We start from the raw sequence: 24,497 nt of genomic DNA, 5'->3' as shown, positions 1-24,497 counted from the left end.
AAAATTTATGTTTCAAATTGATTATACTTTTAATCACAAGAAATGATTTATAGGTAGGTGGGCTAGCTTTTATGACGCAATCGTTGAATGTATCACTTAGAGTAACGAAGGGGTATAAGGGGTCGAAAAAGGTGAAATTCTGTAGACATTAACACTTATACAATCATCAGTTTTACCCCCCCTTCCCCACGTACCAAAACTATGTCTGGCTTGCCCCCCCCCTTCATTCCTTTACTTATTGCATGCATTGAATTCAGAAAAAAATTCACTTTTGAATTAACAATTACAATTTCTACCCTCCATGTAACAGGGTCGTAACGCCTAGATGGACTACCCCTTTCCCCAAATTGTGTTATGTAATTTGTGGAAAGCCCCTGATTCACATATAAGCAAAATAGATGCTATCAAAAACAAAAAACTGAAATGCGAAAAAACATCGTACCTAAGTAAAATGTATGTATAACTATTTGAAAGAAAAGTGCTAATGGTTTGTCCTTGATGTGTGTGCTATTATGTAGCTATTAATATAAATTTACATACAATAGTCATATTATCTTATCCGCTTGAACATCTGGTCGACAGAATTTTGTAGAAAAAAAAATGAATCATTTACTTCAATGCAAGATCAATACGCAAATCAATATTAAGTGTGCTACTTTTGCCGTTTAACTTTTTATTTTTCAAAAAAATATGGTCCTCTGGAAGAAATGAAAAATAATGAGAAAGACCCGAAGACTACAAAGTGTAATTAAAGATGAGGTTCTTGTAAAAAGAGACCGAAAGACCCATGGAAATTCAATAACAAACAGATTTCTAATCCTATCTCGCATTGAACGATACCAAATGTAATTGATAATTAATTGAATGTAAACAATGGGACGCTAACGTTCAACAGTTGGCATAACCACCGACCCATGACCTAGCATTCCCCACAACAATTTGTGCGGGTGTCGATTGGTGAAGTGTTTTGTTGATATGACGTCCAATATTTGGTTGACTGATTTTGAGGTTTTTGAGTTTTTCGGCCTTCGATCTTCGGGTCTAGTTTTTGACTTTAATGAATTAATTACATATCAAAGAGAGCATTATTTTGATGGGTTTATATAATTATAAAATCAATGACTTACTGACTTTGAAGTCGCTCTCACCCTCTACAGTGTTGACACAATAAATATGGTAGACAGCCAGTTTCACAAAAATTATTCAGGGAAGTCAACAGACGCAATTAATTTATATTTTATAAAAATTTAAATAGTTGCATAATTTTAACATTCCTACCTTTGCTTTTCCTTCTTCTTCTCCTTTCGTCCTTCCGATCTACTTTCGTTTTTGTTCTTGTTCTCAGACTTACTGCTATCGTGCTTCGATTTATGTTCTTTGGTTTTACTTTTGTTGTCTTTGTCTGGCTTTTTCGTATCGGATTTAGAGCCCCACGTGCCTGACCTGGGCCTAGGAATCACATCGACGTCGTCATAATTGGTTGTAGGTAGTGGCTGCGACCCCAACTCCTGAGAAACACAAATAGAAATGAAAACTTCATCAAATTCCATAAATCCGTTTCTATTTGCTATTATCAGAACATACAAAATTGAAATCCTAAATTGGTTTCCTTTACAAATAAAAATAATAAATTGTAACTTAATGTCAACATTGACAAAAACAACCCTTCAAAAACACTTGACAGGTTCAAAGCATATATAAACAAGAATGTTCTTATTGCAAATCTTGTTGAGATAGTAACTAATTCTTGCTATTTTACAGAAATTAAAAAAAAATCTTTGATAAATATTGTCAGGTTGTGATGGGGGTATAGGTATCTCTAGTTACCTTGTGTGAAGTGCTATGCACCAGGGGTAAGTTATATGAATCAAGAATTATTGGATTACGGTATGAATTTACCGTAGTATTACAACATTCTAGAGTAACTTCCTGTAGGATGCCGAAAACGTCACATTTACTAATTTTTGTTTGCTGTTGTGAAAGAAAATATATAATGAGTGTGAAGCGAAAGTAAAGAGCTCTCATTGAGCTTCTTTTTAAAGGTGGAAGACTGTACTCTTGATGAGATCCATAGAAAGTTAACTGATCTTCTTAGGAACGAAAAAATAGGCAATCTCAAAGAAAACAGAGGTAGATGAAAACGGTTAAGAAGAGATAAAGTAATACCGGGCTTGGAAACTACATCGTTTCCAGTAATAGTACTATGATTTTAAGAAACATCACAAAGCTTAATTATTCGTTCCGGCATAACTATCTTTAATCACTACGTTATTTATAGGTTTGAGAAAGTTTGCGTAATTAAATTTTAAAAACGGGATCAATCATTTTCTAATTTGAAAACGTCATACTGATTTGTACCAAATCAGGCCCCTTTATTCCATTGATCATTCTGGGCAAGTGCAGAGAACCTCTTGACCAATGGGTGCCTCTTAGTTCCTGCCAGATTATCAACCAATAACCGTTATTACCGATAAATACATTTATTTTGCGAAAATCAAACAGTAAGTAATTACTGACTGTAATACCTACTTATTATTAGCTTTTTTGACATTCTAATGAACTTAACACTAGCAACTCTGTCTGACTGCATACCTAAAAGATGATTCCCCTTAATTATTTTCAAGTTTCATGTAGCTAAGGGCGACATAAAATTGAGCCACGTCAATTTAAAAGTAAACCGACTCGATGATCGGGACTTTCCCTGTGAATACGACATTCGGTCGACCGCGATTCACCTTCACGAGCACTTTCTTTTCGTTTGAGATTAAAAATTAAATCTTTCTTCGCCTATTTTGTTTATGTTCGCGACTGTTTTCAGTGCTGTAAGAAACTAATTGTCATATGTATAAAGAAATGTGTGTAATCCGTCATTGTATACAATTCCCAGGAAACGTATATAATTCGTAAAATCGTCCGGAAATGTGTGAAATAAATTATATTAGTCACATTTCCTAGGAATTATGTACATTTCCTAAACAGCAATAGGAAATGTATTACATTCAAGATTTTAATGAGTGCGCGGGGTTAGCGGAGCACGGGGAGGGTATTACGTCATCCAATCAGGCGATCGCACTGGAACCGCGTAAACACAGATAACTTTGATTCTCAGTTTACTAACGTGTTTTATTCATTTTATTCACTGAAAGCATTGGTTTTATACATTTCCTAGTACAATATTGGAATTTCATACAATTCCTAGGAAATGTATACATTTCCCAGGATATGTGTGTATTAAAAAATATTTTATTGATAGCTTCGGAATTGTATACATTTCCTAGGAATTGTATGTACCTACTTCTTTTGCTATTCTAATAAAATAGTCATAGTTTTTCAACTCCTTTTTTTCGTTTTTAATAGAAATTGGGTTTTGGATTTAATCAAAATTTTGTGAAAAAAAGAAATTGATTTAACTGGTTAGGTTAGGTTACGTTTTTAACTGTTTTTTGTTCTTATTCTAGTGTTTCAACCCGTAATCGATTAAAGATCGAATATTATTTACGCGACCGCGAAATCTGCTTGTTATTACTAAAGGTTCAACGATGGATTAAAACTTAATATCAAATGAATATATACGTTAATTTATCGCAAACCCCTTAATTATACTGAGAACCTGCATTAATGTACACATAAACATTTATTGTTTTTCATTACACTAAAACTTCATTCGTCATTTACAACAGTTACAACCTTGTTTCATCCTAAACTTCAGTGTTGAAATTAAAATTAAAATTAAATTTTTTGATACCGATAAGTGTTTATTACTGAAGTAATATTTAATCAGTCGTCATTACAAGCACACAGTTATTGTTCCATTAATTAATCAAAACCATTACCCACATGCATACGAAACACAAAGTGTCACAATACTGGCATTTTAATTAAGATAATAATGCATAATTAACACTATATAATTCGCAGAAAAATTTGCTTCCTTTTATCATATACTTTTGAATATCTCAAAACATTTTATGAAACAGCAATTAACAATTACAGGAGATATTTACCTATCAGGATCACTACAACATTCGTAATTTGATAATGAATACAAAAACCGGTTAATTATAAGATGTTTTTTTATATAAATCACAATAACATTGTTTCATCTCTTAATGAAGGCAGCGTAAGCCTTCATCAGGAGATGATTTAATAAATTAGGTATTACGAAATTCAAACGAATTTCATAAATCATCACCTGAAGAAGTCACAGTGGGCTTAAATAATATCACTGTAATTTGCAGTACAAAATTCTTAAAAGTAACCATTAAAAGCATTTAATCTAAATGAGCGACTGCAGAGTCTGATTTGACGAGCGAATTTTATACAAAAAGCGCTTAGAAGTCTTTTACCTTTTTAAAATTATTACGTTATAAGGTAGATATTGTTTTAACCGAAACCATATCAAAAAATACAACGTGTAATTAAACTACACGCTACTGAAGTGAAACTTCTTCAAACACACAAACATAAGGAGATAGGGGTTAAGGAATTGGTTTAATGCCATTATTTGTACACTCTGAATTTAAATTTTTCACTATGCATGCCGGAGTTGCCTGTAACGAACGTTGCATTGAAGCGCGCTCACAGCTCAAGCGATCCCCACTACGAAGTCGACTACGTGGTCGAGTAGAGGAGGAACATCCGTTGCATGATTTCGTTACATAGCAACTCACATGAAACGAACTTACACTACCGTGCGTAAAGAAATTTCACTTCAAAAATTCATAGTGCTTCTTTGTTACACTTATACGTACTTTCAGTTAATAGGATATGAAACGTTCGTATTTTCCAGCACCCTTTTGACTGGATTGGCCTACATTATTCTACACATTTGTTATTAATGAAACTGCAAAAGGTTCAAGAGACACCTTTTAAATACTGTGCATCTTCATCAAAAATTCCTAGAGTAATTTTCAGACTGTTTAACGCGAGTAGCGAGGAAAGTAAATTTGTTGGATAAAGGCTCAATATTTCTCCCAGAACGCAACATATAACAAAAATTTTATACCTATAATTACAAAAACAAATTAGAGCATTAATCGTTTAGCTGTCAAATAGTCGTTAAATAAACAGATAATAAAATTTTTAAAAATAGGGTATCAAAATTTTGAGACAAGACTAACAATCGCAATTATTATCTTATTGTTTTAACAGACATTAATGAAAATACTTATTCATTTTCTTTTGTTTCAAAATTGTTNTAACTCTCTTTATCCATTTATAAAAATTAACCAATTTGTATATTTACTTGATAATGCCATTTTATTACGTACTCAAATATTAAAAGAGATCATAAATTACAGAAATATTTGTTACAACAATCAGTAACATTTAAGCAAATATTTATTTTATTATTTATGGGTATATTCAATGTGCCGCAAACAGCCGGGTGGCGTGATAGTTCTAATTATTATACTGTTTTTGAAGGTGCTCGCGATCTTAGTCTAACAATAAGCAACATAAAATACTTGATTTATTAATCTACGAACTTACATTACATATTATGAAATCGTTGTATTCTAACATATTATTTAACTAAACGAATACGAGCTAAACTTTTCGCTTGTGTTATTTTTTTCTTTTTTGTTTATTACTAGACGAAATATTTCTTCAGTTATCTGAAAAGAGGATTTTTAGTGACAAATCTGATAACAAACCCGACATAGATTTACATGCAGCTTATTTTACAATTATTTTTTAACAAGGCTTATTGGAGATTATATCAGAAATCATTCTATGAACTTTGTTATTATCTGTATATGAAACAACGTTTCTTCATCTGCACCTTCCATTTGTTTTTTACTTTTTGAAGCATATGCAGGCTCGGTCTATGATCTACCATTCTACGTAGGGATTTAGGCTCGACTTGATTTTTATGCTACTTAAAATTAAGTCGAGTTCAAGTAGTTACATTTTTTTTCAACAGCATTTGGATTTTTCAACATTACTGACTTATTCATAAATCATTTTAAGACATCAAATCTTGCTATCCCCATTTTTAATTTCACAGAATTTTTTAAGATTTGTACCCACGTATGTTAATACTAAGTTTTTCGGCCCTTTTACTAGACTGTTAAGTTTTTTACAGGCTATAAAGAATTTAAGAATTCTTCAATAAAATTTCATCATTGAAACACCGAATCATGAAATCACTTGCATCCAAACTTAAAATATGCGCAAAACACATGAAATGTCTATTTTTAGGGCCAACGTCAAGAATAAAACTTTGCAGTTCGTTAATAAAAAGGTAAAATTGCTGTTTGTGTTTTCGGCCGTAATGCCTTGCGCAAAATTAGTTGGGTAAGTTGCAGAACTGTAATTGAAAAATAACTTCGAACTTCCAGTAAACTGTTCATATACCGAAATTATCATCCTATGGCAGGTGATAATTCTACATTACCCTTTCATACTGATTGAAAGACAATGAACCATTCAATGGTGCGAATAAAAATTTTTGGGTAAATGTGTAGATGATGGGATCGAAAGAGGAGGTCTCCCCACCACTCTACCATAAAAGGTTCGTGGCGGTCTCACCCCCATAAAAAGTTATTAGGGTAGGGTGGTCACTTGAGTAAAACCCCATAAAAAGTTTGCGGCGGTCTCACCCCCATAAAAAATTATGAGGGTTGAAAGTTGATTATTTTGACAATTTTCATACACTGTAATTCAAATAAAATTCAATAAAATAATTATTTTCACGCGGGTGGAGGTGGGGGATGGAAAGAGGGTGGTCACTTGAACAAAACCCGATAACCTAACCTAACCTAACCTACCCTATGTGTTTTATATAACATTCTCAATATTTTTATGTATTTTTCATTAGTTTTACCTTTGAATATTGTTTAAGAATGACTATATAAATATTTACATGCCTAGAAATGTATAAAAATTGGCATATTTATTAACTTTGAACCCCCATAACTTTTTATGGGGGTGAGACTACCACGAACTTTTTATTGTACAATGGTGGGGGAGACGTCCTCTTTCGGTCCCCACCCCCGATGGGGGCCATCATCTAGACCTTTACCAATTTTTGAATTGTGCACCTATTTAGGAAATATTTAACAGTTCGAATATTCTTTTTGCCAAACAAAGATTTCATAATTGCATGAATAAATTCGAGAGTACATACCGATTACGGTAGATATCAAACACAAAATATCAAATAATAGTTTGAAGTTGCTTGGCATCAAGTCGAGTGTAGCAACAACGGAAAACCAAGAGTAACTTTTATTGTTTTTCCGGTTGTGTGGAATATCCTGCACATGTGTCAGGTAGCACTTAGAAATAAATTAATTTCTTGTTAAAAAAATATTGTAAATTCACTTACAAACTGAGGTCTCTCATGGAACATGTTCAAAATAAAAACATTACACGTCTACAAAAAACTTCAACATAATTGTTGTTGTAATGTTTAGATACAGCACTTAACTGTTCAAATAAAAGATAAGAAATGTCTGGAATAAATCCCCGCTCGGAATTTCCAAGAATGTATTCACCGAAACCGTTCAAAATAAAAAATGCCGTTTTTAAAAAATGTAATTTTCGCGCATGAAATGTAATCGTTTTATCAAGGCTTAAAAACACATTGTGCTCATAGAAAAGTCGAATGGTGATATGGTAACAAACCATAAAAATTGAATTAATCTTCATTAAAACATCATGCGCATTGAATTAAATTTAATCTGTTTAGCGGTACGGTTTAAGCGAGAACGTCCAATGCGAAGTCCTTTTCATTAAACTTACGCATATACGATATAGTTCGCAGTATATACGATATGTAATATGTGCATATATTCAAAGTGTAATAATATAAAAATAGAATAATGAGGTAGTTTTACACATTTTACGGCCTAAACGAACAAGAATGCCACGAAACAAACTAACATGATGAGTCACCTTTTCAAAATAATATCTTCCGCGTTTTTCGGTACGAAATAATTATATTAATTAATACATAAAGTGATAAAGTCGTGATGTCAAGGTAAGCAAAACCTTTTTTCGATTATTATACGATTATTCACATATTAACCGTGCTTGATTGTCAATTTTTCGGATATTTTTCCAATAACGAAAACGTAAAACAAAGGTTTCATTGCATTTTGTTTCAAAAAATATTTTTTTGAAAAAATAGAAAATTTAAGAACAATATGCACAACAGTTATCATATAAATTGCATAGAATCAATCAATCAATATTTCAGTTATTTCCTACAAAGAGTTATTTTCGGAGAAGGCGTCGGGTTTGTGTAAATTAATTAGAAATCCTTATAATAAATAAAACCGCAAATTCACTTCGGTTACAACCATTTGAATAAAATTCATTAAGTAAATTTTTCTAGCAAAGCTTAGGAAAGAACTTCCTAACAGAGTTCATTTTAATATTTATGATATCAATCGAAACAAAAAAATTCTGGCTCCTTATTCTCACCTTCAGTTATTTGAATTTGTATTTCATTTCAAATAATTTCATGTAGGCAAAGTATTAAAATGGGTTTTATACATAATTATAACGAATACGAAATGAAAGTGAAGTTAAAATTTTAAAATAAACAGGAGAATCCTGGTTAAATTTGATAAACATAAATACTTTTAGGTTCTCCTTAAAACAAAATTTGTTAAAAGTTTAATAAAAAAAGAAATTAAAAAGTCTCACAATCAAACACGATCCATTTATGTTCTTATGTTTTGTTTTCGACTGATTATGTCATTTTATATCAGGTCACGTGAAAATTTTTATAAGTAATATATTGTGTTAAGATAGCAAACAAACTGGTTAATGTACTGTCGGAACATCTACGGCGTACTGATGAGATCCAAAAAGGTCAAAAATATGATTCACATCTGACCTGTTTCGTTAATTAACATTCATAATTAGAATGATGATAGAACAGGTGTCCGAAACTAAGAACAAAGATCACATATAGGTATAACTGAACGCCAATATAAACTAGAGATATCTACATACGATATGTTTGTATGGTATGTTCGTGGTACGGTAATAAGTCTTGAAATGCATTCTTAATTGTCTTCTGTCACGAAAGCGCAACGATTTACGTGGAAAAACGCACTCATGATAATTAATTGCACGTTCTACGAACTCACTCATAGTGAAACTTGACAATTGGTTGCATTTTCAATGTGCCGCAAACAGCCGGGTGGCGTGATAGTTCTAATTATTATACTGTTTTTGAAGGTGCTCGCGATCAGTGCCAGCAAAGATACACTTTTGAACTTAAAGCAAATATATAATAACTTTGGTAGTATGCATTCTACGAAGAATAAACTTTTAAAGCATAATCTTCTTCTATTAAAAGAGCGACGTGACGACGATAAGTTTGTAGAATCAACAATTTATATTTTCTAATTTTTACAATTTTTTTACTTTTATGAGCGAATATAAAGATAGGAGGCGAAAAATTAGAAAAACATCCCGATTTTAGATATCTAGGAAGTCAAAAAAGCCAGGACGGATGGAGTAGTAATGATAGAAAGCAGAGGATAGCGCAGGGTTGAATCGCCTTCAATAAAAATAAGTCAAAGGTGTATGTTTGGAGCACGGCGCTGTACGGGTGCGAAACATGGACAGTGGGCGCGGAGGAAAAGAAAAGGTTAGAAGCGTTCGAAATGTGGTGTTACAAGCGAATGATGAGGATACCGTAGATAGAGAAGGTGATAAATGAAGAGATATTAGAAAGAGTAAGAGAACAGAGGACTTTATGAAAGACAATAAGAAATAGGCGAGATAGGTCTCGAGTAGGTCTAGTCAGAGACATTTAGAGATAGAAACGGGAGTTAGGAGGGGTAGAGATAGACTTAGATTAGATTACTGTTCGAAAATAGAGAAGGATGTGGGATTTTCTTGTTTTAGGGAAATGCGAAGATTAGCTCAGGATTGAAAAGAGTGGAGTTGGGAGTCCAACCAGTCTTAGGACTGCGACTTTATGATGACAATTTTTATTATTAAGGAGATCCATTAAATTATACTGTACAGTTTTAATTGATTAATTGATCACGATATAGGCATATGGATAGTTAGTTATTCGGAAGTAGTGCTTCCGTACTTCGTAGATACATATGCACCACACATGTAGGCATCAGATTAAAAGTCTTGGCACATGACACATAACGCATGCCAAAATAAGGATACTTACATGTGTTTTCGTGCAATTGTTTCTTGAAAAAAGTTCGCGTTCTTGCAGACGATCTCTTCGCTGGTACCGCTTAAACAGGTGTACCAAGGAAGTCGTTCGTTAGAACTTCAGGAAGTATTAGTGGCCATTATGACCATTTCATTGAGGTAATATTTATAAGTTCAGGGAGGAAGTCTTATCCCACGGCCCAAAATTTATGTGCACAAAATTTTTATTTCATTTTCGTACTGCATTATCTTACAATTAAAACAGATTTTCGTACTGAATTCTCTTACAATTAAAGTAAAAATTAAAGTTAATTGTGTATTTTTAGAACATCATCCGTTTGAAGGTGAAAAATGGCCCATTACCCTGCCTGTAATGTAATTTGTATCCCTAATAATTTATCGTTAATCAAAAAACTTTTTATCAGTACTTATATTTTTTCAGGTTAGAAGCCTTCGAAATGTGGTGTTATAGGCGGATGATGAGGATAGGATAACGTTGGTAGAAAAGGTTAGAAATGAAGAGGTATTAGAAAAATAGGAAAACAGAGGACTCTATGGAAGTAAATAAAAACTAGGCGAGATAGGTTGGTAAGACACCTTCTCAGGCATGAAGGTCTAGTCAGAAACATATTAGAGGCAGAAGTAGGAGTTAGGAGGGGTAGAGGTAGACCTAGATTAGATTACTGTTCACAAATAGTTAAGGATGTGGGTTGTTCTACTTTTAGGGAAGTGCGAAGTTTAGCTCAGGATAGGAAAGAGTGGAGGTACGTGTCCAACCAGTCTTAGGACTGACGACCCTATGATGAATTTACTTATAAAATTTAAAAAGAAAAAGGACTTACCTACAACTAAGATAGACATGTCTCGCTCTCGTTTTAGTATGCTAAAATATTTTTTACAATCATGTACTTACAACTGCCTATCTTTTACGTTAACATGTATGAACCAACGGATGAAGTGATAAGAGATACTCTCATGTAATGTTTAACGACAACTTTTATTACAACTATGTTAAAATGTCATATAAACAAATATACATGTATTACACCAAAATATACCTAACGTGCATGTACATAATATTGTACAAAACACGTACTTGCCAAGTACCTACAAGCTCAAACTTCCGGTTAACAAACTCAACCGTATCCGTTACATTGCAGGAAAGTATGCGTACATTGTAAATCATGTTAACCACAATCACCAAACTACACCATACCATTGTCAAAATAGTTTTTTAGTATTACAGCAGTTAGCAAAAAAAGTCTATTGTTCAAGCACAAGGAACGAGTATATCGTGATGCGCAATTTGCGGGTTATTCTTACGTAAAGCCATTTTTGTGGTTACGGTTACAGTAATACACAATACAAAAACTTAAACGGATAGCGGTACTTGCTTATCAATCAGCCCTATTTTCCCTTCTATTCTCATAAAAACTTAGGCTTTAATGTTAAATTGATTTAATGGTTTTCTTTTAAATTCATAATACAGTTGAATTCGTTTATTATGACTCCACCTGTATTGACCAACCGCTTAATATGAAGTAATTCCAGTGTTAAGTTTGGTTTTCATATTAAATTCTTAATAGGAAAGTTCGGATATAATGATTCCGTTTAAAATGACATATAGTGACCCAAATGATTAATAATAACATTTTCGCTCATTTTTTTGGCCCTTCCTAAAAAAGAGCTAGATCCGCTGAGTACTGAATGCAAACGGGATACCTGCCCTATGCCTAATATATATAGGATTGTCAGATCTACTGGGTGAGTTCCGGGGCAAATAAAAACAAAGCCAATTATAAATACAAACATACACATATACCTTATTTCCCTTAATTGAATACCATTAACTTATTTAAATACATGCATCATTGATAGTGGCAGCTGTAATCATCTCTTTACAATTGTCATAATACAGAACAAGACAAACTAACACTAATTCTCATTTGGAGTTCTGGATTTACGAAAGCTCCATGGACGTGCGGTTTCTTTCTTTCATCCATCAGTCATTTGAAAATAAGACTAAAGATTCGTTTGCAGAAAACATTAAGTACTGATTGGTACCTATACATGCATATAGAATTAACGAAATTGAGGCCAGAAGTCGGCGAGTAATTTTCGAATTTCTAAATTAATCGTTCACGAGCATAGAAGTGACTTCTTTTTATTGAAGGCGATTCGACCCTGCGCTATCCCGAGCAAATACCATTCGAGAAAACGTTTATTTTCTTGTATATTCATTTTAGAAGCAAACAAGCGAGTAGTGATTTTCCGAAACGTTCGTGGAAATTCCGGCACCCAGAGCATACGCTCGAATTCCAGGACAATCTGGGTGGCTCGCCCGTCTAAATGTACATAAATACATACTGGAAGGGGTGCTTTTCCATTTTACGGCGAGTAACAACAATTGTTTGTTGTTAAGGTGGCGAATAAATAAATGCAGTCATGCAGTGTATCGTCAAAAAGTTTTATATAGACCATTAGCATTACTACATAAGTTGTACAATATTTAAAAAGTGGAAGCAGTATAAAAATTTCTTATTTTTCAATTTCATCTTTTCAGTGAGTTGGCCTTTCTGTTATCAAGTAAACGAGTAGCTGCTACTTATTCTCTGTCAGAGCACCTTCCTCTGACTTATTACACACCACATAAATACAACTATACCAGTTACTATTCTTGAATTACGTAAATTCCGATTTAATCACTTTCACTGTGTTAATACGCAATGCAGATGTTTCAAATGAAGAAAAAAGATCGTAAAAAATAGTCGTTAACGAAACACATATCTCGTCTATGAAGTGAGATTGTGGAAGTGGTAGTTGATGAGCCATTATAATTTTTTGCAATCCGAAGCTTAAACTACATAGAATACATGGGTAAGTACAAGCATAAATATAAAATTAAACAAATTATTATGATGTAGTAAAGAAAACAGCCGGAGTAATAATATTAGACAACCCAATTCATCTTTCAGTTAAAAACTTTACTGAACTCGTTTTTTCTTCAATAAAATTGTATTAGTCAGTTTATTTCTAAATTGATTGATTGTTATAAGAATTGTATGGACCTCAATAAAATGTCCATTTTTGCACTAAAAAATTATACTGTCACATTAAATCTTATCCGTTGTTATTACTTATCTATAAAAATCATGTTTGAATACGGATTTATTGAGACACTCAAATTAGTTTTTATTCTAAAATTATTTTCGGGTAAATTTTCTCTCTTATTTGGAAGTAACCAGATAGTAACGGTAATAGAGCGTAAGGTTTTATTAGACAAAAGACGTCCGGGCGTCTTCAACTATACTAATATCAAAGGAACGAAATTGGCCATAAAAGGGATGACTTTTTATGAACGAAGTTATTTTTCACAAGCCAATTTAAGTTTATCCGCACAATAACGACCTTGTGTAGGTACCTACTGTAATTATTCATTAGTAAATGGCATTTTTACCGAAATTACTGTCAAGTAGGAATTCCTTAAACCTTGACAACAAAGAAACTCATGCAGCAAAACCTAAACGAATCCAGATTTCAGCATAAACGTTATTCAATCATCGAATATTGTTCTTTAATGTATCTACTTATATTTAGATTTATTTGTGGCATAATAGAATAAGAGGCTTAGCAACCTTCGGCTGTCAGATCTATCGCTCAACGATTTCATTTTTCATGAGATAAATACCATATACGCGACCCCAGTATTGTTTTCAATACTAAAAATACTCTTGGAACAAATAATCTCCTGCATGTGACGAGTCTTGTGGGACGTAGGTGGGTATTATTAAAAATTGTTTCAAATACGGGATGACTTACCGCTTTGGCATCGCCCTGGGATCTTCGCACCCAGATATCATCATCTGTACTGCCACAATCAAGCGTGCTCGTGCTGGACGTTTGGCTTCTCATTTCGATCAGCGATTGATCGAAGAATCGTCGATCGTAATGCGGACTCTGTAGCGACGGGGTTCTGCTAAAGAGCGAATACACGGACGGCCTTTTCGATTCGTCAGAAGTTGGAAAATGAACTGTGTTCGATTGCCGATATTCCTTCCGTTTCGCAAATATTTTGGCCGCTTCGGACGGCTTCTTCGACGTACCACCGTCGAACGACGAATACTGTAGATGGTTTTTCTCAAGTTTCGACTGTTTTGGCTTAGTGATGACGAATTTTTTGGTCGGTCCGCTGACCGTGTCGATGACGGAGCACTTGGACCCGCTCGAAGATGCTTCCGACAAACTCTTTTCACTACCCGAATTGTTATTTTTTGGTAAATCCACTGAATCGTCTTTCTCACTGGTATCGTTTTTCTCTTGCTCTTCTTCTTCTTCTTCGCGACATTCCGAAAGTCTCCGGCCGTACGTGTTCACAACATTTCTTACCGGCAAATTGTTCATATGATTTTGGAAATAGTGCGAGAAAAAGGTGCCGTTTAGATCAAAATCTTCGTCCGCGCCTTGATCTTGCATAATGTCCTTGAGCACGTTGTAGGCGGCGTTGTTAGTGTTGATCGTGGACACTAGATCTGAGTCGATGTCACTTTCGTCGGACGAATCGTAAACCTTCTTAGAACCTTCTGAAGGCGACGACTTACTATTCGCGTCCTGTGGACGAGTGTCACCTGATAGCGAAACGTCGGGTTCCATCTGTGCGCGAGTCAAATTGATACCAGTTAAATCTTGACAACGATTAGAACAATTGAAGATTGTTACAGTTACAAACTTGGATTTATTTATCAAAAAATGTCTCTACACAAATGTAGTTTCTCTTTTCAGACGTTACAAATAAGCATAAAAAATAATAATCAATCATTTTCAAATACCTACACGCTTTTATTTTTCTTGTTTTATTACTAAATGAAAAAGGAATAACAGATAAAAATAACTTATCACTTACACACAAATTTGCTGTTTTTTTTTATGAGCAACGCCATATGTTGTGTTTGTAGTTTTTTGCTAATGTATAGACAAGTTTGAAAGATAGTGTAATGATTTTTATTTTATTGAGAGATTACGGTTACGTCATCACACCTATAAATGTAATGGCTGAAGATAGCAACTTCACATTGAACTCAGTTTTATTATAGAAAAAAAAGATAAAAGTTCACGTATAGGTACAATGTGTAGGTACCCAACTACCAAGTATTTAACAGTATAGGTTTTTGGTGATGAATTTGCGGTGAGTTTCTACGATTTTTCTTAGAAAAACATGTTGTTAGGTTATTATAATCATAATCACAACAGATTTCTTTAAGGATCCATAAAATTTACGTTATCTGTTAAAGTTTTCTATACAGCAAAAAAACAAACACTTTCCATTTTCACTTAATTTGTTTCATAGATAATTTTAACAATTTTGAACCACAAAGACTAAAATGTAAAAGTCATAAGCTCTCTTAGGGTACCGTAAATTTTTTTTTTAAATCCAAGCTGTAACTTCAATGAATTTTACGTTTGGCTTTGTAACTCTCTTTATCCATTTATAAAAATTAACCAATTTGTATATTTACTTGATAATGCCATTTTATTACGTACTCAAATATTAAAAGAGATCATAAATTACAGAAATATTTGTTACAACAATCAGTAACATTTAAGCAAATATTTATTTTATTATTTATGGATTTAACGCAAAATTATAAGAGGGAGCGATATAAATTTACTAGCAATAGCAATTTACCTAATTGTAAATGAAAGACAGAAAACAAACGCCAATAAATTAATTAATTACTACTTAAATCGACTAAGTACTGTCTCTTATTAAGAAATGCAATTAATTTAATTCCCGTTAACGTAATCATTCACACTAGAAACAAATCGTTTAATCTCCCACGACCACTTTTATAGAAAGATAAGGAAAACGCAGCCAAACATAAAATCAATTCGCTTTCAAAAATTGAATTTCGTTCAATAGACAACAATCAAATTTTATGCAAACAGTCCATTATGTAAGCCAACATATGATTAATAAATTGCTTTTTCCAATTAAATGCCAGCACAAAATCAAATGTTTTTCTGCCGAATCGGAGACAGGATGTCACAATCGTTTTCGCTAGTAGATACTACGTATGTAGATAAATGTGTGCGAGAGATATAATGGTGTGTATGCGATTTATCAAAAAGAATTGCGTAAACGCCAAGATAAACATTACTCGAATAACGTCTAAATGTCTGACGAGAACTACACAAAACAGCCCAGCAGTCAAAGTCCATCTCCGTACGTCAACAAATTACTAATTCAAACAGTCTCAGTAACAGAATAATGATCCATATTCGGGCTTGATCGCCGTGATCTATGTAGGATTGTTTCTGCTCTTTTAGTGACAATACCGATGACTCGTTTATGTGACGTTTCGCCAGCTTCTGCAATGGCATCTTCAGGGAACGTAACGAGGGCTTATAAAATTCATCATTGCGGGTTTATTGCGACTTTGTCATCTTAATTGCCTCTTCCATTAAGTATTTTTTGATGAGTTTCTCTAATAAATTCTGTTGCAGCTTTTATATGCAAAATAAAAGACAATCTTTGTGAAATTCATAAGTCCACAAAAATTGTGCAATGTTAAGAAACCCTTATGTAGGAGCAGGTGGGTACTGAACATTACATGAAAACGTTTTTGTATTTTATAAAATAGCCCGCCTTTGATTTCGTATTTGCAGTTCCAATTGAGTCATGAATGAATATCGTCTTCTTAACAACTAACAACGAATGTTTCATCAAAAGTTGTATTCAGATATATACACAAGTTTTAAATTCTTCACGACGAGACAGAGTAAAGAAGAGCATTATCATCAAGAAAAGAAACGGTTACAATCAATTGTTTTAATCAACTTGTCCTAGTAACAAGTATCATACGATCCTCCTTAACGATACAACGATATTAAGATTCAATAAATTAGATTTAAAAGATAAAGCTTTCTCAACAGACGTAATACTTCATACATAATCATTATTTATGTTACTTCAACAACTATTGTATTTGAATAAAAACCCAATGATTTTCACTTTTTATAAATACACATATATCATAAATATATATACATTCATATATAATTTTTTGTTTCTTATGACTGACTACAGCATATTAAGGTCCAGGCAGCATCTACTGATCTTTGTTGCTAACTGACGTATTTAAATGTGTTTAAGAAGGACCATACCATGCAGCTTCTATATACATACAACTAGGTAATCCAAATTAATAAAATGATCAACTTGTTAATGTAATTTATCGAAAACACTATACGTGAATCGCGATTTTGAACAAAGTTCTCATCAGCACGCCATCGCCAGACAACTTATGCAGGTAAGGCTCCTGTCAAACACTGAAATACTGCAGCGGAAGCAGCAGATAGATGACAATCCACCTACTGCATGTACCTTGATACTACGACTTACTGATGAGAACTAATAAACATACACATATAATAATTTCCATGTCCTTTACCGAAAGTACGATATTCTTCCCGACATTTCCTCTCGGATAAAAAATCGCATTTACTCCTTATTATTAGGTGGGAAAGGATATGGACATCCTTCTCGTTATTTCCTTCGACTCAGATGGCAATTTCCACAAGGCGGATTTTAAAACACTTTCCTTAATAAACAGTAAATGCGTTTTCTTACCTGAGAGATTAAGTTGCGCTTAAAAATCTTACTTCCCGGAAATTTGCCACCCGGACGGGAATACCGCACTTTCTTCCCTTGGTGCGTAATAAACTATTACTTTTATTTCGTTTTACAAGAAAAGTGAGTTTAAATCTATTTACGTCAATCTCACAAGCAAGCAAAAATACTAATACATCACTCATGTTATAAACTTCTGAATAATTGGACGAGTTTTTGTCTATGCATAATTAATTCAAACGTACACTGTAACAACTGAACTTATGAATAATTCGTGGTCTTTCAGCAGTTGAATTATTGCAAGTTCCAATCGATGAAATCACAATTACTTAGGTACCTTCTTTACCGCCATAGGCACTGCGTGTGGCTCCTGTGTCTCTATGTTCTCATTTATTACAGCGGTAAACGGCTCGTCGCATTTATTAAATAATGTCATACGTTACCGCCGATTGTCGGCAACATTTTATATAGTTTCTCGGAACTAATTGAGATAATTTATATGAGGTATAATACCACATAGACAAACACACACACGCATACAGACACATACATAGATGAACAACATTTCATCCATCCACAAAACAACTGTTCCTAAAAGAAAACCTATTCCTAATCCTATAGGTTATTATGAACGGTTCCTGAGTATATTTATACACATATCTAGAGTGAATAACATTTCAAGTATCCATAAAACAACTGTTTTAAAAAAAAACTATTCCTCACCTTTATCCACAATCATTTATCCGAAAACCTAATTTGAGAGCCCGAATTCGGATTCAACGTAAAAAACCGTCACGTCGAAAACCGTTCAAGAATATATTGTTTATCGACCAGTAATCATAGAATTTCAGATGTCTGAAACCCGAATTTTTGCAATATTTCAGAAACTACGTATTCCGGATTTACATACTGGAGCTGGCGCAAAGCCCTCCGAAAAAGAGCATCAAACCCACAACCGTTGCATGCTCTTTTAGCCCGTGGAACACACATTAAGTACCTTTTAAAATCCGAAGACTTCAAATTGCGAATTACTTCGAAAACCATTAGATTCAAATGGGCTTAAATCACACTACTTCTAAGCCCCGAAAGAACTGAAAGCACATTTTTAAGCATAAACCACGAAAGCTCTATCCAAATTGGGTTTTAAATACATTTGCAGATGTTAATATTGAGACTGCAAAATAATTATAGTAAGTATTTTTCTGGAACACGTTTTTAGGTCTCTCTACCACATTCTTTATTACCTATGCGAAGTCCGATAAGTCTGTAGCTTTTGCCTCTGATACTTACAAATATCATCATTATAAGGTCGTCAGCTTTAAGACTGGTTGGACACGTACCTTCACTCTTTCCTATCCTGAGCCAATCTTTGCATTTCCCTACAACTAGGTAGAATAGCCCATATCCTTAGCCATTTGCGAACAGTAATCTAATCTAGATCTATGTGTACCCCTCCTAACTTCTGTCTTTAATATGTCTCTGACTACACCTTCATGCCTGAGAAGGTGTCCTACTAATCTATCTTGCCTATTTCTTATTGACTTCCATAGAGCCCTCTGTTCTCTTACTCTTTCTAATACCTCTTCATTTCTAACATTCTCTATCCACGGCATCCTCATCATTCGCCTGTATAACCACGTTTCGAACGCTTCTAACCTTTTCTTTTTCGCCGCGTCCACTGTCGATGTTTCGCACCCGTAGAGCGCCATGCTCCAAACATACACCTTTAACGATCTTTTTCGAATTTCTAAATTAACCATTCGCGAGCATAGATGTAACCTTTTTGATTGAAAGCGACTCGACCCTGCGTTATCCTCGGCTTCATATTCCTACTATTCTTTCCGTCCTGACTTATCTGACTTCCTAGATACCTAAAAACGGCCACTTCTAATTTTTCGTCTCCTACCTTTATATTCGCTCTTTCCCTATTTTTTCGTCCCTTGCATACTGGTATTTTTGTTTTACATTCATTTATTTTATTTTCATACAATACTGTTTTGTCAATACCGCTTCCATTTTATTTAAAGATACATCTAACTCCTCCTTGCTAGATGCTAATACTGCTATATCACCTGCACATCTAAGCATACTAATCTTTTGTCCCTGTACATCTAACCCTACAGTTGTACTGTCTAATGATATTGAACGCGTCTTCGATGTATAGATTAAAAAATAGCGATGACACTGTGCATTCCTGTCGGACTTAAAAATAATTATATATAAAATTATTAAAATATCTGAAAGGTTTGTGATTAGATCCCGACTAAGAAGTAATCAAGTGTTGTAGGCGTGTTACATCTTTAATCAATCATCAGCATATTAGAACTAAGTTAAGACACACTTAATGGTTAAATCGTTTTATTTTGATGTCTATAACATATTCTACCTTGGAAGTTTTTAATTTACGCCGTTCTTACTATGAGCATTACTGTCTTTTTTTTTTAATTGACAGAGCACACTTTTATTTGAGACAAAAGCTGATACAAATCCGCAGCTACAGTAAGCATCTTTTATTTAATTGATTCAATGGGTAGATTATTTTAATGTTTAATTGTTAATTTAGGCTTTGAAATAGAAAAAATGAATTAATAATCGAATTCTAGGTATATTTTTCCTTCATGCGTTACACTTATATTAATCTGAGAATACGGGCATTCATTCGTATTAAACAAAGACGTGCAAAAGTAGGTTTCCATGCTTGCATACCTGACCCTTGATCCTACTGAAATATTGAACTCTTGTCCTAAATTTTTTTAAACAGAAAAAAGAGGTCAAGAAATTTAATTTTCACTTTATTTGTTTATCAATCCCGCTTCATCACTTTCATTTATAGGTAGTGAAGGCTAATTTACTTATATTCAAACTTAAAATGAATGTAACTTACAATTAGTAACACACAAGTTCTTACTTAGGCATGTTCATTGTTTAAATGTGGCATATTTTTACGGTTCAGAGAATATACGCTACGTTATAAACATTTTGTCAGTGTAACCTAACTAATATTATAACTGCGAATGTAAATTTATTTGTTTGTTTATTACGATTTCAAGCCTTAACTACTCAACCGATCATCATTAAATTCTGTGCACACACTGTCAGGAGTACCTTTTATTTAGAAAAAAAAATCTGAAATAGGCGAGATAGGTTAGTAGGGCACCTTCTCAGGCATGAAGGTCTAGTCAGAGACATATTAGAGGCAGAAACGGGAGTTACGAGGGGTACAGGTGGACCCAGATTATATTACTGTTCGCAAATAGTTAAGAATGTGGGTTGTTCTAGTTTTAGAGAAATGCGAAGATTAGCTCGAAGATTAGCTCAGGATAGGAAAGAGTGGAGGTGCGTGTCCAGTCAGTCTTAGAACTGACGATCATATGATGATGATGATGAACGCGAACGAAGCCACGGGTAAAACCTGTCATGAAATTTTGTATGCATATTATCAAGGATACAAAAAAAGGGCATAGGGAACCTATTATCCAGAAAAAAAATACTGGAAATAGAAAAAAATATAGATAGAAATCTTAGGACGCGAACGCGAACGAAGCCGCGGGTAAAACCCATCAGGAAATTTTGTACACACATTGTCAGTGCTACAGAAAAGGATATAGGGTACCTTTTATCCACAAAAAAACCTATTCCCGCGGGATAAAAGAATTAGTTTTATGTGGTCGTCGATCACTTTAGTCACGTATTTAAAGCATCAATGTGAGAGAAACCGCGGGGTAAAACATACCAGGAAAGTTTGCATAGTCATTTTCAGAAATACATAAAAGGAGATAAGGTATCTTTTATCCAGAAAAAAAAAGCGATTCCCGAGGAATAAAACCTAGGTGGTCGTCGATGATCCTTGTCATGTATTTAAGGCGAGTGAAGTTGCGGGTAGAACCTAGTAAGTTATAAGACAAACCAACACAACCCGATAATTAGGTCGTTGTTAAAGAAAGGGTTTCGTTATAAACAGTTACATTATGAAGAGTTCAGGCTTTATATAATTTAAGGCTGCTTTTACGGCAAAAAAGTAAACCGAGTGGGCTATACGACAAAAGCCCCACTACTGAAAAATTACCTTATCAAGAGTATATGGGCTATCTATAAATTATGTAACCTAATTTGGGGGTACAAAGGGACCAGCCTAACATAACGAAAATTATGGTCTTGTTACGGGGATGGAGGTGAGAGTGAAGGTTCGAGTTGTTACGTAAGAATGTTTGATACGGTTTGAATTCGCGATAGTTTCAGTAAAGCAAATTTTTTGGGCTTACAGATATGTAAGGACTAGCACTGCTGAACTGCTGTTCTCTTATGTCTGAGTTAAGCCTTATAACCTTTTCAATGTATGTGTCACGTAACAGAAAGGGGTGGTCAACAACCGTAACGATTTTCTTATGTGTAATGGTGAGAGGGGATAAAAATTGACAGTTTGCCTTACGCGACTATGGATATCCCCTGTTACAATGCATAAGCATAAAATACGTAAATAATTATAATTATTAGGGTGTGTTGATACAGTACGTAACTAATCAATCTACTTCACGGAGAAAACTAAATTTTTATGACAACGCAAAAATTACAATTTTCGATTGTAAATGACTGAATTTGCCGTAGAAATCGCGGAATTTATTAGGTAAATTGTAATAATCTCAATGTTGACATATTTTTAAAAGTTTTTTAATTATTACAAATTAATTTGTAATATCAGCTAAAACACCTTGTAAATTTATTTCTGCTGGGATTTTATTTTTACCAGCTCGGGTCCAAATTATTATTTTTATTATTGTCGCTTATGAAGCGAAACGGGCTAGTGGGATAAATTGTAAATATCACTTTAATATTTAGGTAAATTTTCCTTTTTCATTTTCTCCATGTTTGATGGATGTAATCTAAGTGTAATTTTCTTGTTGATATGCATTATATTTATACCTCCGATGGAAGCACGAATACTCGTGTAGTTACTACAATGTACACACAGGATAATTGGACAAATTATGCACGTACGGTATCATCGCGATCACAGCAATATGCTATTTCACCAATTAAAATTTTTTGCAGGCGGAATTAGACCGACAAGGTTAATAAATAAGATGAACTTGTTTATCTGGTATACATATACCCATTCATGTACCTATAAATTGTTTACGTTTAAAACTATAGACTGGGAAATATCCGTGAGTATTATATAATTGTTTTACTATATTTGTTTCATGTGCTTTAAAAGTATCAGTTAAAAAAGAGTGGAACATACAACAAAAGATCCTAGTAACATATGATATTCTTTCTAGTAGTACCTGGTAGTGAAATTTTAGTTTGGAATGCAATCGCGCCTACACATACTTCGCCATTTTTCAACCGATAAGTACTATAAACACTTCGTTAGACACGTCTATTTTCTGAATTGTCTATTTTCCTGAATTATTTTAGGTTACCAGACTACATTTCGGAGGTAATATAAAAAAACAAAATAGTACGTGTCAAATAAGGAATGAAAAGATTTTTCCAACGTTTCGCCTCAGATTAGAGGTTTTATCAAAGTTGTGAATTATGTTGCTTCATGGAATACATTTACGGTTTGTTAATGGATTAAGTATCACCGACTTTTAAAAATACCTTGAAAAAGCCTCTAAACTGAGAGAAACGTTGGTTGTTTTTTAAAATAAAAAAGCTTTTCACCCTTTATTTGGCATGTATTATTTTGTTGATACTACTCAGGGGACGAATTATGGAATGTGATAATATAAAGAAGCAGAGAAAGATCATCACAGTCCACAGTGTATCATTAGATGACACCATTTTTTAATATATCTCGCAATAGGTACATTCAGTACCAAACCACCCGTCTGAAGAAGCCAAAGTCTGGTGAAAAATTGCTGCAAAGATAATAAAGTTTGTAGATATTTATGTGACTTTCACATTACTTATACTTATTTATGCATATACAAATATACTTATTTGCATAGATATAAAATTTGCAAACTTTTCTCTGTCTCCGAATATGAAAATATAAGATAAGTCTTTTTGTTCACAGTTTTAAAGTCATCTTTAAAATCTACTCTACACAAACTTCGAAAACAACTTGCAAGATAAGCACTCAAAAATTACATTTCTGCAGATGTACGTATGCTTTACTGATATCCCATTAAAATTACGAGGCAATTACGAGCTTTGAGATAAACATTACATTCATAAAACAGTAATGCCATCTCAAAAGATAATTACTATTGTGTACACTATACAGTATAAACAGTCTTTACACCAAAGCAGTACGTTGTGTGAACTACATAAGTAAAATAGTAGTTATCATCAAATTTGCAATTTAATTTCAATAAAAGATATTAAGTCCTAAATGTTTGAAACTACTTATATATGTTTAAGAACATACTTAGGTATCAGAGAAAAATCAAAAATGCAAGGTCATCATGATAAAAAAATAAAATTTGAATTAATTTCATAAATGACGCTATATTATTATTTTATTATAAAGCAGAGGATAGCGCAGGGTCGTGTCCCCTTTAATGAAAAGAAGTCACTTCTATGCTCGCGAACGGTTAATTTAGAAATTCGAAAAAGGTTGTTAAAGGTGTATGTTTGGAGCACGGTGTTGTACGGGTGTGAAACATGGACAGTAGGCGCGGTGGAAAGGAAAAGGTTAGAAGCCTTCGAAATGTGGTGTTATAGGCGGATGATGAGGATAACGTGGGTAGAAAAGGTTAGAAATGAAGAGGTATTGGAAAGAATA

General features: G+C 33.6%; 1 protein-coding gene and 1 long non-coding RNA gene across 7 annotated transcripts in view; one reads left to right on the top strand and one right to left on the bottom strand.

Moving 5' to 3' along the window:
* LOC108733709 (5'-AMP-activated protein kinase subunit gamma-2) overlaps window positions 1–24,497 on the bottom strand; it is a 146,447-nt gene that overhangs the window by 118,165 nt on the left and 3,785 nt on the right. For both annotated transcript variants that reach the window (XM_025974119.1, XM_025974120.1), the window contains exons 2-3: window positions 13,957–14,787; window positions 1,279–1,508 (exon numbers count right to left, since the gene is read on the bottom strand). In XM_025974119.1, coding sequence (XP_025829904.1) covers window positions 1,279–1,508; window positions 13,957–14,787 — 1,061 coding nt within the window. The remainder of the gene's footprint in view (window positions 1–1,278; window positions 1,509–13,956; window positions 14,788–24,497) is intronic.
* LOC108733711 lies at window positions 22,577–24,197 on the top strand. Of its 5 annotated transcripts, none has more exons than XR_001937258.1 (4): window positions 22,577–22,755; window positions 22,814–22,929; window positions 23,044–23,644; window positions 23,787–24,197. It is a non-coding gene; the product is annotated as an uncharacterized LOC108733711 (long non-coding RNA). The 5 variants fall into 5 exon arrangements; XR_001937259.1 differs by having other exon boundaries at window positions 22,577–22,929; window positions 23,047–23,117; window positions 23,183–23,644; XR_001937257.1 differs by having other exon boundaries at window positions 22,577–22,929; window positions 23,044–23,117; window positions 23,183–23,644.

The sequence above is a fragment of the Agrilus planipennis genome, unplaced genomic scaffold, assembly GCF_000699045.2.
Source record: "Agrilus planipennis isolate EAB-ADULT unplaced genomic scaffold, Apla_2.0 scaffold78, whole genome shotgun sequence".
Classification (NCBI taxonomy): Eukaryota; Metazoa; Arthropoda; class Insecta; order Coleoptera; family Buprestidae; genus Agrilus; species Agrilus planipennis.
Note: the sequence above shows the minus strand (reverse complement) of the source record. Positions and strands in the feature narration are given on the sequence as shown.